This window comes from Gadus macrocephalus, chromosome 17 (assembly GCF_031168955.1).
Source record: "Gadus macrocephalus chromosome 17, ASM3116895v1".
Lineage (NCBI taxonomy): Eukaryota > Metazoa > Chordata > Actinopteri > Gadiformes > Gadidae > Gadus > Gadus macrocephalus.
The window spans coordinates 8,605,568-8,622,959 of record NC_082398.1 but is presented as its reverse complement, the minus strand read 5'-3'; the positions used below and the strand labels follow the sequence as shown (position 1 = coordinate 8,622,959).

The 17,392-nt window shown below is 46.1% G+C and overlaps 2 protein-coding genes across 3 annotated transcripts in view; both read left to right on the top strand.

Moving 5' to 3' along the window:
• LOC132445763 (uncharacterized) overlaps window positions 1-1,420 on the top strand; it is a 2,132-nt gene extending 712 nt beyond the window's left edge. The window contains exon 2 of the mRNA XM_060035888.1: window positions 5-1,420. Coding sequence (XP_059891871.1) covers window positions 5-1,012 — 1,008 coding nt within the window. The 3' untranslated portion in view covers window positions 1,013-1,420. The remainder of the gene's footprint in view (window positions 1-4) is intronic.
• A 264-nt stretch (window positions 1,421-1,684) lies between these two features.
• On the top strand, window positions 1,685-17,359 carry stk26 (serine/threonine protein kinase 26). Of its 2 annotated transcripts, XM_060035940.1 has the most exons (12): window positions 1,685-2,060; window positions 7,568-7,636; window positions 8,165-8,326; window positions 8,817-8,873; window positions 9,087-9,195; window positions 11,157-11,314; window positions 12,128-12,313; window positions 14,397-14,539; window positions 15,043-15,139; window positions 15,250-15,312; window positions 15,515-15,651; window positions 15,764-17,359. In XM_060035940.1, the coding sequence occupies exons 1-12, from the start codon at window positions 2,037-2,039 to the stop codon at window positions 15,777-15,779; spliced, it is 1,221 nt and encodes a 406-aa protein (XP_059891923.1). In that variant the 5' UTR covers window positions 1,685-2,036; the 3' UTR covers window positions 15,780-17,359. The 2 variants fall into 2 exon arrangements, with proteins under 2 accessions (XP_059891923.1, XP_059891924.1); XM_060035941.1 differs by lacking the exon at window positions 15,764-17,359 and having other exon boundaries at window positions 1,787-2,060; window positions 15,515-15,655.
• The last annotated feature ends 33 nt before the right edge of the window (window positions 17,360-17,392 follow it).

The following is a 17,392-nucleotide window of genomic DNA, read 5'->3' as shown; positions in this document are numbered from 1 at the left end:
TAAGCGGAGGTCCGCCTCCACCTCGGGGTCGGAGGAGGGGAGGGGGGGCGAGCGCCAGGCTCAGAGGCTGGCCGGTATCTATGGCAACCGCTCCCGGCGACGCCCCAACCCTCTCCCCCATGCCGACGGGCCCCAGCAGCTCGTCCTCCTCTACCCCAACAGCCCCGCCCTCCAGTACCACCCGGTGCTCCCCTCCTTCCCGTATCTCTCTAGCCACGCCCCCTACATGTCCGGACACGCCCGCTACCTGTCGGACCAGGACGCCGTCTCCTCGTTGGAGCGCTTCTCCCAGCCGCGCATGAGGGGGCGGGACTACAAGGCAATGCCCCGCCCTTCCTTCTATCCTCTGGGCCATGACTCCGGATCCCTCTCGCCCGCCCGCCGCTGCCAACGGCCCCCGGGAGGCTCCGGAGGCCTCGGAGGCTTCGGATTGGCCAGGATGTACCCGCCGTCAGGTAGCGGGGGCAGGCTATTGGACATTGGCCGCACAGAGGCGGGACATTACAGCGACGACTGCAACTTCCTGCCCGGGTTGCCGCGGCGAGTGGCCAGCCAGCCCGACGTCAAGTTCCATATGTCACGCAGCACAAACCCCGCCTTCGACCCCGCCTCCGAGTTCCGCCCACTGGGGTACTACCCTCACCTGACACGCCCCTCCAGACCCACCTACCTGCCGCTAAGCTCCTCCCCCTTGCCCCAACGCCCCGCCTCCCTCTGCATGGTGGGGGGCGTCGCCGCGGGCTACAGCGACTCAGACCCGGAGGTGTTCTACCCCTACTACTGCCCACCCCCCCTACCAGGGACGGGGGCCCCGCCCAGGGGGGTCGCCCGCATGAGGTTCTCCTCTGGGAGCCTCCAGCTGGACGAGGAGGAGGAGGAGGGGGAGGGGGAGGAGGAAGAGGAAGCAAGGGAGAAGAGGAGAGGAGGTGGGAGGAAAGGAAGGAGTGGAGAAGTTGAGAAGGAGGAGAGAAAGAGTGTGAAAGTGGGGGGAGTGACTGAGGTGACTCTCTAGTGTGGAGGAGGGTGGATCTTATGGGCGCTTGTGAGCCTATCAGGAACAAGAGACTCGACCCCAGAGACTCGGTTAAAAACACTCATTTGTATTATTTTTTACTGTTGTTTAGCTGTCGATGGGGCACGAATGTGCAATTAGAACTTAGAAAAGCGGCATCATGTGATGGCCACAAGGGGACGGTAGAGGTACATACAAATACTACGTCCACAAATAAAATCGGTAATCGCAGTGCAAAGATTGGCATGATTGGATTAAGGATGTCCTTTGTTTTGAGTGTGATGATATGAATTACTATTTCATGTGTATAAATAATACAAATCTAAAAATAAAAAGAATGTAAATTGTGTTGATTTGACTTCGTTTTTCACTGTTTCCTCATCATAGTAATTGCTTATATGTTTGATGTAATTTCCTTAGGTTAGATTTTTGTGTTTGACATCGTACACACTTCAATTAATTAATGATGGTTAAATTAAATCAAGTACAATTACATAAAGCTAGGATTTCATTGAGACTTACTGGTTTTATATTAATTTCGACATCGTAAATTATCCAATTTGTATTACCTTGTTTTGAGTCCGTTGTCCCCGTCCCATTTGTGTGTATAATGTGTATTTATATTAGTAGACTGAAAATATTAAATAGAATTCGTATAGACGCACGGTGTCGCACGGTGGCGCCCTATCCAAAACTGGTGCTCGAAGAGTTGCTGGTTGCGTTTCCTCTCAAACGCTCTCTACCTCCCGACTTGCTCTCGCTCCTCCCTGAAGTGGGCAGCGACCTCCTCGTCACTAGTCTTTCCCAAGCAGCAACACTTTTTTCTCTGCAGCGGACTGGTAGACGTGTGCGTACTTCTAGTTTTTCCATTGTTAAAGAGCGGGTTCTTCTCTTTCACTCCGTTCTACCGAAGCTTATTGTCGGTGTGGAGCCGGGAGGACCGAGGAGAGGACAGGACGGGGGTAAACCGGCTGACCGCAGCGGGTTTTCTGACGCGAGTGTAGGAGCTAACATCGAAGTAACAATGATGGAAGTTCCTGGTATACAGGTAAGTTAAAGGTGGAACGACAGCGACTCTGACGCCAGTCTACCACCTTACGAAGCACCACAAACTAACCCTCGATGTGTACAAATACTCATACTAATGCGGACGTGTAGAGGACTCGGTGCTAATGAAACATTTTTGGGGGGTTTTATAGTTACTCGTTTACCTCACACAGAGCTAGCATTGTAAGAGTTGGATCGCGGTTTAGTTGGATAGCGAGTCGGGAACACACCTAGCTGTGAACAGCAACAGGCCTACAGGTGTGTCTCCCAACAAGCGCGCGCACGCACGCACACACATACAGGGCTGCTGACGGGAGCGCCCGCTGTGCTGCTTTGTTTCTCCCCGGTGGGCGGGGCGGAAGTCGTTGTTGTGACGTCACACAAGAGCACCTTACAAAACAGAGGCTCTCTGTGGTCGCCTTGAAGCTAAACTGGTATGGGGTGAATGATACCATCTATAAAATGTGTTTCTTTATCGTTTGTTGTGAGTTTCTATATTTTAAACTGATATTCATTTAAATATTAACATCGCTCCATTTTGTCAACTTCAAATGTACCTTATTACAAAGTAGGAGTTAGCCGTGAAATTAATTTAAATTGAATGCATTGCTTTACTTTTTATCCTTCACCACAAAACCTTGCTTCAATCATCTCCTCCCTAACACCTAAACTTACCATCTCTAATCTAATACCTAGTTAGTTTGAAATTAACCACTATGTATACCGCATACCTAAACTGGCCACCTGATGATGTCATTTGTTCTGACTGCATCACAGGAGTCTGAGCTGGTATCTCACCTGCCGTCTGACAGATGTCAACAGGGAGTACCTTTATGCTATACCTCTATAGGTGTGGTCACACAGTCTCCCTCGCCCTTTTGCTCACTCACACTCCCCTCTTATCCATTACTTTTAAATGATAAACTTTGAATCAAGAAATCCGTAGATTTTGATGGACAGGTTTTATTTGTATTAAATATACAATGGCCTGAAGACAACTCGGAGACCTGTGACACCGGAGCAAAGTTCCTTTCACCTCCGATGTCACAACAGAGCAGTCCTTTGACTTTTGATGTCATGACAGGGCAGTCCTCTCACGTGTGACGTCATACAAGAAAAATCACAGAGAAGTAGTCAACCTACTTGACTGATGTGATGTGTCTGGGCCCATCATGAGCTGGTTTTCAGGGCAGAGGGGTGGCAACATTGTCCAGTCATTGGCTAGCAGACAGTTCTGGTATAACTTGGTGGGCTAATGGGCTTAGCTGGTTTTATGCCGTGTGTGTGTGTGTGTGTGTGTGTGTGTGTGTGTGTGTGTGTGTGTGTGTGTGTGTGTGTGTGTGTGTGTGTGTGTGTGTGTGTGTGTGTGTGTGTGTGTGTGTGTGTGTGTGTGTGTGTGTGTCTGACGGCTGGGTGGGGTATCACTTATATGTGGTGAGTGGTTTGTGTGGTGACTTTGTAATCGTGCCCGCGTGCTTGCATAATGTGTGTACTCTCGGGGTGTAGTTGGACTCGAGCATAGCATGGAACTAGGTAGCCTGATAGCTTTATGCAGTGGTTTCCCACTGGAATTGTGGGAGATGAGATACTATAGCACTTGCTAGCCTGCTAGTTTAAATATGTGTTGCTATTCTATTGGGATAGCTTGCATGCTAGTTTATTTATATGCTATATTAATATGCTATTGGGCTAGCTAGTCTGCTAATTTTGTACTCTGCTGTGTTGATATGCTATTGGGCTAGCTAGCCTGCTAGTTCAATACTCTTCTGTAGTGATCTTCTATTGGGCTAGCTAGCATGCTAGTTTAGGACTCTGCTGTGTTGATATGCTATTGGGCTAGCTAGCCTGCTAGTTCAATACTCTCCTGTATGGATATGCTATTGGGCTAGCTAGCATGCTAGTTTAGCTCTGTCCTGTATTAAGATGCCATAGCTAAACCATTGGTTTTTAAACTTTGTACGTAGAAGGCTCACCCGTCCGACCAATATCTCACTCCCTAATAGATTCTATAGTCAAATATAAACCGACGGCATACTGCCTACAGCATGAGCCTCAGTGCCCTGAAGTGGGCCCTCTGTGAGACCTCAGTGGTGGTTCTTCTGTCCAGTCACTCATCAACCCCCCTGGGAGGAGGGCGTCACGGGGTCAGTGCGCGAGGCCTCATGGGGTCATAAGAAGGCCCTTTTCAGAGTCGGTGGCCAGGGAAACCAAAGGGTCTCCATGGTGACGTACCCGGATGTACGGATTCTAGGGGCTGACGCACAACCCGACGCACGCTAATCAATGAATTCGAGTGTGCTGAGATTATCACTAAACATGCAAATGCCCCTATCATGGTTACACAGCGGCCATATTCAAATGTTCCCTAACGACACGGGGCTGCCGTGGACCTGTAGGTTGATGAGGCAGGGCAAGGCACTGGCGCCACAGGGTTAGCCGTTCTACTCGCTGTGTATCTCCGTAGGTTGAGCAAGGCACCAACACTGTAGGGTCATGGGGGCGATTCCCACAAGGGCCAGACATGTTGGGTAAGAAGGCACTGGTACTACTACTGTATTACTTGACTATTAATTAAATTAGGATTAATGACCTTACTTTTATTATGATGTACTACCTTGACCTTATATATTATATATATATATTGATATAACAGGGTTCAAATAAGGTCCACTTTCCCTCCACGTGGTTGACTTGATTGGGATCGCGTCTCATTGGTCCGAGCAGAATCCAAACCAAACCTGACGACCAGTGTTCTGGCCAATAGGACATAGCCATTAAGAGAAAAGGGCAGGAGGCTGGGGGCTTCCTCCTCCTACAGCTGTGACCTTTAACCTTTGACCTTTCTCACACACACAGTTCCCATGTGGGGGCACTTCCTAGTGAAAACAACTTGTCACGGCTCTCTCTACTCCACGCACACGCACACGCAAACATTCTCTCTGTATGTTTTGAGTTCAAAAGCTTCTCTCTCTCTTCTCTTGACCTACTGTCAGCTTGCTATCATGCTCATGCTCTTTATTGCTGGTGTGTGTGTGTGTGTGTGTGTGTGTGTGTGTGTGTGTGTGTGTGTGTGTGTGTGTGTGTGTGTGTGTGTGTGTGTGTGTGTGTGTGTGTGTGTGTGTGTGTGTGTGTGTGTGTGTGTGTGTTTAATTGGCCACATGTGGCTCCTTGTGGAACAGTATATCCTGATCTTATCTGTCATTTGTTCTTTACCATGTTTGGTTATGTCTCCAGACACGTATAATATAACACCATATGACATACTGATTATGTTTGGTACAGACCCCATGGCATACTGGTTATGTTTGGTACAGACCCAATGACATACTGGTTATGTTTGGTACAGACCCAATGACATACTGGTTATGTTGGTTACAAACCTCATGACATACTGGTTATGTTGGTTACCAACCTCATGACATACTGGTTATGTTGGGTACAGACCCCATGACGTACTGGTTATCTTGGGTACAGACCTCATATCATACTATACTACTTATGTGTTGGATATACCCAACAACATACTGATTATATCAGGTACTGATCCAATGACCTGCTAGTAATGTCAGCAGACCATTTAACCAACTGGTTATGTCAGGTATAGTGTCATTTACTAGGCAACTGCCTACAGACCTAATAGCAAACTGGTTAAATAGTGTTGCTGAATATTAAAGAAAACACGTCAAACCAATTAAAAGCTTTGACACCACGTCTAATTGCAATACTAAGTGGAGTACATACGGTAAATGGGTTTAACTGATAGCTGAGCTGGACTTCCTGGAATGGCACAGGTGATCTAAACATTAACCCAGCAAAACATGATGAACCACCTGTCTGTATGTCTGCTGGCTGAAAGTTTGCCCTAGACGTGACTAATTCCAAAAAACAATGAGGGAGAGGGAGAGGGAGGGAGAGAGAGAGGGAGAGAGAGAGGGAGAGAGAGAGAGAGAGAGAGAGAGAGAGAGAGAGAGAGAGAGAGAGAGAGAGAGAGAGAGAGAGAGAGAGAGAGAGAGAGAGAGAGAGAGAGAGAGAGAGAGAGAGAGAGAGAGAGAGAGAGAGAGAGAGAGAGAGAGAGATATTGGGTGTGACCCGTATGACATCATTGCGGATAGTATGCGCTGCTGGGTTAGCTACTTCCTTATTGGTGGAAAATAAAGTCAAACACAACTATTTATAGGTCTCATACTTTCTCCATACTGTGGTTTTACCCTTTTTTTTTTCTCTGAGAGAGAATGAGGGATTAGCTCTCTTGCTCTCTCACGCTACCTCTGTCTTTTTCGCTCTCGCTTTCTCAGCCATGACAGAAGTATCTTTAGAAACCAACCACTGTATTTACTGACAGGGTGGGGCGTTTGTGTGTTTGTGTGTCTTGCATAATAATGGGTGCTGTTGAAGTAATGACACCAGAAACGGTTTCCTGTTCTAAAACCAAACTGGCTCTGAAACATTTTTTGTGTGTGTGTTCATTTTCTTATGGTAGATAAACACGGGAATCTGGTGCTTGGAGAAACATCCCCAACACAAGTCCCGACATTGCACTCTTGATAGTGTGTGAAACACACTAATGTCATACTTTGTGTTTGTGGGGGCGGCACAACACTCATGTATGAAGTCATCCCAGAATAAACGACTCTGAACTGAGCCATCACAGTAAAGCTCGGTGTTGTCTTAGTGTGGACTCTCACACATGAAAGCTTCGGAGTAAAGTACTCGCTCTGTCTCGTTGTCTAGCCCCAAAATAACCCTGGGGGCACAGGTCAACAGTAGGAAACTGCGTGCTTATTAGTGAGGAGCGACCACAAAGACCCCAGTTACTCGCAGCAGTACGTCTAGCGGGGTCCTGCTACATGGTGGGGGGTGCCGCTTAGTGCAGGTTGTATGGGTTTGGGATGTGGACCGTTGTCGTCTATAGGTGAGGTGAAGGTACACCCAAGGTGTGCTTTCCTTGAGGTCTGACAGCAACACGTGTCAGATCAAGCCTCAATATTGGTCATGAATACAATTTTTAAAAAGTTGATAATAAATTGAAAGATCATAATAATAATACTTTGGATTTCTGTAGAACCCAATGTACCCAAAGACGTTTTACATTAACAATTTTAATCTGTTCAAGTATCATTTGAAAATCTCTTGTCTGTGCTTTTCAAATGGCACTGTGCATCATATAGACTCTGTGCTGTGGTGCAGAAACAATTCTTCTTGTTTGTGTACACGTGGTAGTAGATTACAACACACTCTCGTGTGTGTGTGTGTGTGTGTGTGTGTGTGTGTGTGTGTGTGTGTGTGTGTGTGTGTGTGTGTGTGTGTGTGTGTGTGTGTGTGTGTGTGTGTGTGTGTGTGTGTGTGTGTGTTGGCAAGCTGTGCATCAAGTTCCTGTTATCTTCAACGGTCACCCGTTGGAGTGAGTTTGTTAGCTGGTGGTCATAGGAATGCGATAGTTCAGTGTTTTGTGTATTTTGTTTATCAAAGTGGAAATGTATTTCAATGCTTTTCTTCTCCCTCCTCCAGAGCTCTCATATGGACCCAGAGGAACTCTTCACCAAGTTGGACCGGATCGGCAAGGGATCATTCGGCGAGGTCAGCTTCTACTCCTACTTTACTCACATGTTGTATGCCCTGCCCCAGTACCTTCTCTATCCCCCCCCCTAACCCTAGGGGTTATGCTCGAGGGGTTCAGGGCCTTATCCCGAACCCCTAGACCTTAGCCGTAGCTCTACAACCAGTCCAATGACCAACCAGTGTTGTTCTTTAGTGAATTATAAATAATCATGATGATAGTGTGTTAGAGGGTTGTAATATGCAGACGAAACCTTGATGGCCAGGCCTGATTGAGGAGTAGTGACTGTGCCCTGCTGGACTCACTACCCCACTAACATGCCCTCTCAAGTCTCTCTACCATGGTTGGATAAAGTTGTCTGCGTGTCATGGTGGCCAGAATTGTAGTTTTAAACGGGGGTGCCTGAACTATGAATATAAACTGATCTTTGACCATGATATCAACATAAAGCCTTGTATTCTCCTCTTCAGACTCTTTTCGGTTTCATCACTCCTCACCTTAACTCTCTCCCGTCCTTCTCCTCTATTCAACTCATCTCCCCCCTCCAGGTGTTTAAGGGGATAGACAAGAGGACTCAGAGTGTGTTGGCCATTAAGACCATAGACCTGGAGGAGGCTGAGGACGAGATAGAGGACATCCAGCAGGAGATCACGGTCCTTAGCCAGTGTGATAGTCCCTACATCACCAAGTACTACGGCTCTTACCTCAAGGTGTGTGTGTGTGTGTGTGTGTGTGTGTGTGTGTGTGTGGGTGTGGGTGTGTGTGTGTGTGTACTTGGGTTCCGAACCTTGTTTCGCCTATGATCCCATTTTTTATTTTATTTTTTGGGGAGCCAGTTGGTCAACATTGGAAGAAATCTGCCAGCTTTATTAGTCGAGCCGTTAAGTGTCCGTCATTATTAATTCAACTCTGAGGAGGAGGAGAACAACTTTTAGTTAAAAGTTGAAGTACAGCAGGCACACATCTTTTGTGTCCGACAGACAAAAATTAGAAAATACTTTATTCATTGCATGTGGTTGTCACAGCCGAAAGTACAGGACATTCATTAACTTATAAAAGGATACAACAATTGGTTAAATTAAAATAAAGCTGAAAGATATGTCTATGTACTGTAAACTACAATTTTTTTTGATATATTCTCTTCTCTTTATTTACCTCCATCCGTCTCTCACTCTGTCTGTCTCTGTCTCTCTCCCCCAGGGCAGTAAATTATGGATCATTATGGAGTATTTGGGTGGCGGATCAGCACTAGACCTGGTGAGTTCCCGTCCTCAATGTGAGTCACGTCGAGATAAGACAATGAATCATTAACGTGGGCCGGTGTTAAGGTAGTCCAATGGATTATGAACAGGTTAATGACCGTTGTTATTGACAATCTCAAGTGATTGAGAACAGATTAAAGAATAATCAAACAAATTTAAAGCCCTGAAACCAATAACATGTAATAAAGTTTTGTGTGCGTGTGTGTAGCTACGAGCAGGTGCGTTCGAGGAGGCCCAGATTGCTACCATGCTGAAGGAGATCCTGAAGGGGCTGGACTACCTGCACAGTGAAAAGAAGATCCACAGAGACATCAAAGGTCGGCATAGAGCTAACCGCTACTGTTAGATCATGGGGCTAGAGTGCTGCCTAGCGTTTGTAGCGTTCAGAGTTTGGAATGACTCGCTAGTGTGGAAGCGCTTCTGCTTCCGCTTTATTATATTGCTCCAGTGTTAAATATTTTAATTGTTGAAATTGTTATTGGCGACAGTAGTTTGTTTTAACACCACCTACTTGCATATTAAAACAAATCAATCCATGCAAAATATAGCCTATCATTACGTTGCAAAAACATTTGAAAGAAATCGCACAGGTGAATTTTTTGCATTTACATGATTAATCTATAAAAAAGCAATATTTTTGAAAACGTTCAAATAACTTCAATTGTGTAAAGCCATGTGTATTGCTTTTTATAGGCAATTTTAAATATCGCGTGCAGCGTGTGAACGCAAAGGATTGTGGGTATTTTGGCTCGTTGAGGAGCCATCGATGCATCCTTGAAAAGTCTCGTAATTCTCAAAAATGAAGGACGTGAAATTGTTGAGTGTTCTCAACATTGGAACAGTGCTCTTCTGCGTTCTACGACGTAGCGTCCTTAAAAGGGCAGCCGTTGAGCGTGCTTCCTTCACATTGGGAAACGGCCACTATGTAGATAAGCGGTTTTACTTAGCATAGAGCTAACCTCGACTGCTAGGTTATGCATACACTTTGTAGATAAGCTGTTATGCTAAGCATAGAGCAAACCTCTACTCCTACGCTATTGATACACTATGTAGATAAGCACTTAGTCAAAACTTGGTCAAAGCATAGTTGAGGGTCAAACAAGACACCAAGATTTTTGACGGACGCACTCTGTGGGATGGCGAGGCCATCCAACCACAGAGAGACATCATCAAACTCTCTCCGGTCCCGCTTCGAGCCGATAATTATCAGCTCTGTCTTCCCAGTGTTAAGCTGTAGGAAGTTTTGTGACATCCAGCCCTTCACAGCAGCCAGACAGGACTCAACCCTTTGAATCTGGGCAGAGTCCCCGGAATCTACAGGAATGTAGAGCTGGGTGTCATCCGCGTAGCAATGGAAACTAATTCCGAAGCTGCGGATAACGTCGCCCAGGGGAAGCATGTAGATTGCAAAAAGTAATGGACCAAGGACCGACCCTTGTGGTACGCCAAAGCGTAATTTGCAGTGCTTTTGATTCTGAACCCTCATGAAGCACAAATTGGGTTCTATCTGTGAGGTACGATTCAAGCCAACCAAGAGCCGTACCCCCGAAACCAACATAGTGCTCAAGACGATGAAGAAGAGTGCTGTGGTCGATCGTGTCGAACGCACTCAGGTCCAGCAGCACAAGCATTGAGCTTGTATTTTTATCCAAAGCAAGAAGGATGTCATTTACAACTCTTGTGATAGCAGTTTCAGTTGAGTGGAAATTCCTGAACCCCGACTGGAAAGGCTCGAAGAGATTGATCTGCTTTGCTCCAATCCTTTCCTGTACCTTGGACCGGAAGGGCAGATTCGATATAGGCCGATAGTTCCTGACTAATTCAGGATCTAGGCCAGGCTTTTTGAGTAGCGGTTTTATCACCGCAGCCTTGAAATTGGAGGGAACAATTCCTGTTGAAAACGAGAGATTCATAAGCGAGAGGATTGCAGGCCCCACCGTGGGAAGAAGTTCCTTAAGAACCCTGGAAGGGTGAATAATATAAGATCTTATATTAAGTATAGAGCTAACCACTAACGGTATGCTATCGATACACTAAGTAGGTCAGCTGTTATAGTACTACTACTAGGCTACCCCTATGCTATGTTGTAGCGGCAAACATGCTATATCTACGTTGTGGCGGCTAACGTGGTACAGCTCTGTGTGTGTGTGTGTGTGGTGGCTAGCGTGCAAAATCTCTGTATCTAACATCTGATAAGTTTTATACATGTGTGGGTAGTGGCAGAACGTGTTCCGTCTCTGTATGAAGCATCTAACGCTCCACCACTCTGCGTGTGCAGCGGCCAACGTGCTGCTGTCGGAGCAGGGCCAGGTGAAGCTTGCAGACTTCGGTGTGGCGGGTCAGCTGACTGACACCCAGATCAAGAGGGAGACCTTTGTGGGGACGCCCTTCTGGATGGCCCCAGAGGTCATCCAGCAGTCAGCCTACGACTCCAAGGTAGCGCACACACACACACACACACACACACACACACACACACACACACACACACACACACACACACACACACACACACACACACACACACACACACTGAATGCTCACTGTCCTTGGCTCTCGTGCACACTCATTTGACACCATGTCCCTGTCTGTGTGTAATTGAAGTAGGGGACCCGTCAAACCCTGTCACCCAGTCACAACGTACTGTTGTAATATAACCCTGGCGGTCCCCTCTGTGTGTGTGTGTGTGTGGCTGTGGGTGTGGGTGTGTGTGGGTGTAACATACGGTGGCTGGAAGAGTTTGTTGTGGTAGCATGTGGTTAGCGGTCCAGTCTTAGCTACATATTAGCCACCTGTGCGTTTCGGGGAACTTTAGACTTTCACACTATTAAGAGTCTCTTACTGGACTTTTCTCCCCGGCGTGTGTGAGTGTTCTCTCTCTCTCTCTGTCTCTCTGTCTCTCTCTCTCTCTGTCTCTGTCTCAATTAAATTTTTTCAATTTAAATCACTCTATGAATATGAAAGATACATCTTTCTAGTGCCAAAGCATTAAACAATATTCTAATAAACAACACATAAAAAACACTTTCAGGAAATAACAATACATTCGAAAGAGCTTTATTGGCATGGAAAATTTACATTGCCAAAGCAGTTATCGTATTAAACCAATGAATAATAACAATGTCAACGTGGAAAATATAAAAAATGTAAATTAACAATGATCTCTCTCTGCATCGTATCCCTTTCTCTCTCTCTTTCTCCCTCCCTGTCTCTCTTTGTCTCCCTCTCTCTCCCCCTCCCTCCCTCTAGGCGGACATATGGTCCCTGGGAATAACAGCGATAGAGCTAGCCAAGGGGGAGCCTCCCAACTCGGACATGCATCCAATGAGAGTCCTCTTCCACATCCCCAAGTCCCCGCCCCCTACCCTGATTGGTGATTTCTCCAAGAGCTTCAAGGAGTTCACAGAGGCGTGTCTGAACAAGGACCCTGCCTTCGTAAGAGAGAGAGAGAGACACACACACACACACACACACACACACACACACACACACACACACACACACACACACACACACACATTAATTATAAATGCATGCACGCTCATGGAATTTGCATGAGTGTGTATCACAAAACATGATCAGTGAAAACACAAGGTACACGTCTAAATCGACACGTGAATCATGTCTACGCACACATACATTGTGTGCAGACAGTAGTGTTTTATTTACACACCAAGCAGCCAGTGTGCTGGAGAAGCGAGGACATTTGAGATGTTTGTATCTTAAACACCTGCCAGCATTACAGAACAGGCAACACACTGCCGACTGTACAGGTAACACACTGCCGACTGTACAGGTAACACACTGCCGACTGTACAGGCAACACACTGCCGACTGTACAGGCAACACACTGCAGACTGTACAGGTAACACACTGCAGACTGTACAGGTAACACACTGCAGACTGTACAGGTAACACACTGCAGACTGTACAGGTAACACACTGCCGACTGTACAGGTAACACACTGCCGACTGTACAGGCAACACACTGCCGACTGTACAGGTAACACACTGCCGACTGTACAGGTAACACACTGCCGACTGTACAGGCAACACACTGCCGACTGTACAGGTAACACACTGCCGACTGTACAGGTAACACACTGCAGACTGTACAGGCAACACACTGCAGACTGTACAGGTAACACACTGCCGACTGTACAGGTAACACACTGCAGACTGTACAGGTAACACACTGCAGACTGTACAGGCAACACACTGCAGACTGTACAGGTAACACACTGCCGACTGTACAGGTAACACACTGCCGACTGTACAGGCAACACACTGCCGACTGTACAGGCAACACACTGCAGACTGTACAGGTAACACACTGCCGACTGTACAGGTAACACACTGCCGACTGTACAGGTAACACACTGCCGACTGTACAGGTAACACACTGCCGACTGTACAGGTAACACACTGCAGATAACACGGTACAGGTACCTCACTACAGGTAAACAATACAGACACTACTGGTAACACGACAGACACTGCAGGAAACACGACAGGAAACAGTACAGGAAACACTACAGACACTACAGGAAACAGTACAGACACTACAGGAAACAGTACAGACACTACAGGAAACACGACAGACACTACAGGAAACACGACAGGAAACAGTACAGGAAACACTACAGGAAACACTACAGACACTACAGGAAACACTACAGGAAACAGTACAGACACTACAGGAAACACGACAGACACTACAGGAAACACGACAGACACTACAGGAAACAAGACAGACACTACAGGAAACACGACAGACACTACAGGAAACACGACAGACACTACAGGAAACACGACAGACACTACAGGAAACACTACAGACACTACAGGAAACACTACAGGAAACACGACAGACACTACAGGAAACACTACAGACACTACAGGAAACACTACAGACACTACAGGAAACACTACAGGAAACACGACAGACACTACAGGAAACACTACAGACACTACAGGAAACACTACAGGAAACACGACAGACACTACAGGAAACACTACAGACACTACAGGAAACACTACAGGAAACACGACAGACACTACAGGAAACACGACAGACACTACAGGAAACACTACAGGAAACACGACAGACACTACAGGAAACACTACAGACACTACAGGAAGCACGACAGACACTACAGGAAACATGACAGACACTACAGGAAACACGACAGACACTACAGGAAACACGACAGACACTACAGGAAACACGACAGACACTACAGGAAACACTACAGGAAACACGACAGACACTACAGGAAACACTACAGGAAACACGACAGACACTACAGGTGGGGCGCGGCCGCAGCTAGCTCCCTCTCTAATGTCCCCTGCTGGCCAACTGTCACACTGCAGCTGTCGTCTGACTGATGCACCCATAGCTTAAAAATCTCTCTCTGTTTCGCTCATGGTCCGAGCGAAACAGGTCCGTCATAAGTGTGATTATCTTTTCCTTCATTCAAGTGAATCTGTCTGTCTTTCTGTCTGCATGTCTCCCCAGAGACCCACAGCTAAAGAGCTACTGAAACACAAGTTCATTGTGAAGCAGTGCAAGAAGACGTCCTACCTCAGCGAGTTGATTGACAGGTACCGGAGATGGAAAGAGGAGGGGCATAGCGACAGCAGCTCGGACGACTCAGACAGGTTTGTTTTTACATGTATTTTTTGTATGAATGTTATAAAGGTCTCGCTTTTGTCTTATGATAAGACAGTTCTGCTTCATACACGTGATGTGAGAAAATAGACTCCTTTTGCGCAAAGAAATCAGGCAAAAGCTGGATCATTTCAGTCAAAGGTCCCCGCCGTTACGGGGATTCTGGGATAATTACCTGAAGAGTTTTGGAGTCGAATTGAGTACTGTGTTGACCGCCAGTCCTCACAATGTCAGTGTTTATAATGTAACGTGTGTTGACCGCCAGTCCTCACAAAGTCAGTGTTTATAATGTAACGTGTGTTGACCGCCAGTCCTCACAAAGTCAGTGTTTATAAGGTAACGTGTGTTGACCGCCAGTCCTCACAATGTCAGTGTTTATAATGTAACGTGTGTTGACGACTTGAACAGCACAGAATGTTTTTGTGTGTATATCAGGTGATGTGTGTGTGTGTGTGTGTGTGTATAATATTCTGTCTGCGTGTGTTTATTACAGTGAGTCCAGTAACAAGGAGAACAGCCAGTCTCCAGAATGGTCGTTCACAACGGTCCGCAAGAAGAAACCGGAAGGCCGTAAGGTCCTCAATGGAACGGTTTGTACCCGCTTTGTGTTCTTTGGTGCTTGTAGTCCACACACACTCACATAATGTCATAATGTCTCATAATGTCGTTAATCAGTGTTTTATTGTGTGTTTTATTCCAGGCTCCTGAGCAGCTGCCTAAATCCACCAGTTTAACCACCGTCATCTCCCCCGTCTTCACAGAGGTACACACACACACACACACACACACACACACACACACACACACACACACACACACACACACACACACACACACACACACACACACACACACACACACACACACACACACACACACACACACACACACACACACACACACACACACACACACACACACACACACGGGATATAAACACAGGTACACCCCTCTCTCCTCTGTAGTTGAAGCAGCAGCACAAGGATAATTCTGACCAGCGATTGGCTGTCGAGGAGCTGGAACGCAACATCCGATTGGCTGAGGATGTGTGCCCAGGCATCACCGATAGGATGGTCACACACATCATCGCCCGCTACCAGAAGTAAAACCTCACACATTTTCCCTCCATCTGCTGTTAGTTAAAACCGGATTTATAAAGAACTACGTTATTTTTCGTTAACTTGCCCCCTCTCTCACTTCTTTCTAACCCTCAGATTCTCCCCCAATTAAAGAAAGGAGGGACAGAAATGTGGGGAGAGAGACAGTGTCTCTGTACGGTGCCTTGGAAACGCCTGTTGGATCATGGGAAATGGAGTTTTGCTGTGCAATACCTCCTAAGAGAAGACACAGATATTTTATGTAATATATTCACCATATATCCTGTATATATATATCACTCCCTGCTGTCGGATAATCAACATTTTGTATTTTACACAAATTGCCCTGCGGACAAGATTGTGTTTTCTTACCTACAACTCGGCTCCACTGGAAGAGGTTTGGTGTTGATTTCTGATGTTTTCATGGTTTGCTGTCAGCATCAATCTGGGGTTTCTAAAACCAGTAGCAGGGTGAATAAACACCTAGCGGTTCTATGTAAATAAATGTCTCGTCCCCAGGTGTACCGTGCCATGCCAACCGTCAGTTTCACGCTCGGCCAATCGCTGAGCAGCTCTTGGTGTAACATGACTTGCCTACGCTGTTTAGAGAGAAAAAAAAGGCGTTTTAGACATATTGAGAGATTTCTGGTCAGATATTGCTAATTTAGGTACATTTAACTGTTTTTATACATTTGAGCAAGGATGACAGCGACTGTTATTTGCATTAACACCAAAATCCCCGGTCGTGTGCATTATATGGTGCGTTTGATAGCACTTGAAAAACGTTTCGTCCTTCATGCCAATATTACTCTGCAACGTCATGGTTATGCCCCCCCCCCCCCCCCCCCCCAAACTGCTGATGTGTGTTTTTATTTTTATTTCCCCAAAGACCACGGTAACAACGGCCAAGTGCCGAATACGGCGTGTGCGCGCTGACATGGTGCGTGCTGGTGTGTGTGTGTGTGTGCCAACAGAGTCCTCCACTACACCGGATAAAACACCTCCTATAACTGTCGTCAAACACTTGCGCTACAGAGCTACACATTTGTTTCTCGCTCAAAGGTACTTTGTCAGGGGCAGAACACCGTAGGATTACAATTTAGAGATGTGCATTAAGTGCAGACGTATCGTAAAAATTCAACAAACTTTTCTTTTTTTTTTTTTCAAGCACTGTCAAAAGGGAGTAGGTTTGAATGAGCGTGATGATGATAATAATAATAATAATACTATGTGATGGTTGCCCAATTTCCACTTGTTCATAAACACAACAAGACTTCACCTGGTAGTTTAAACTTTAAACCACAGAGTGCCAGTTTGCAACCATGGTGACAGTACATGGATTCTCATTGGTCAACAGGTCTATCGGCCTTCCCCTAGTGGCCATGTTGATGAAACCAAAATGGCCCCTCTTGGAATAATGGCCAAAGTGTAGTCGTACTAAAGTAGACAGATATCTGAAACGAAACCAGGTTAAGTCCTCTAATCCCTCTCTGATAGATGGTTCATGTTGTGTTGATTTTAGTTTTTATACCAAAGACACTATAGATCTAGTTATTGTATATGTTCTTCTTTATATATAATTATATCACCAAGGGATGAAAACATGCTTTTTGTGTGTATGGAGGGATTCTTGAATGAAACATGTAATATTTTAGAGAAATTTACACTTTTTTAGGGGTATTTAGAGTTTTATGAATAAATATTTAAGTTTGATTCTGATACGACTTTGTTTTTATTCTATTTTTC

Coding starts and splice junctions, on each gene's coding strand:
- stk26 (XM_060035940.1), top strand. CDS start 2,037: ATGATGGAAGTTCCTGGTATACAG. Junction 12,314..14,396: donor TGAACAAGGACCCTGCCTTC/GTAAGAGAGAGA, acceptor ATGTCTCCCCAG/AGACCCACAGCTAAAGAGCT. Junction 15,140..15,249: donor GTAAGGTCCTCAATGGAACG/GTTTGTACCCGC, acceptor GTTTTATTCCAG/GCTCCTGAGCAGCTGCCTAA.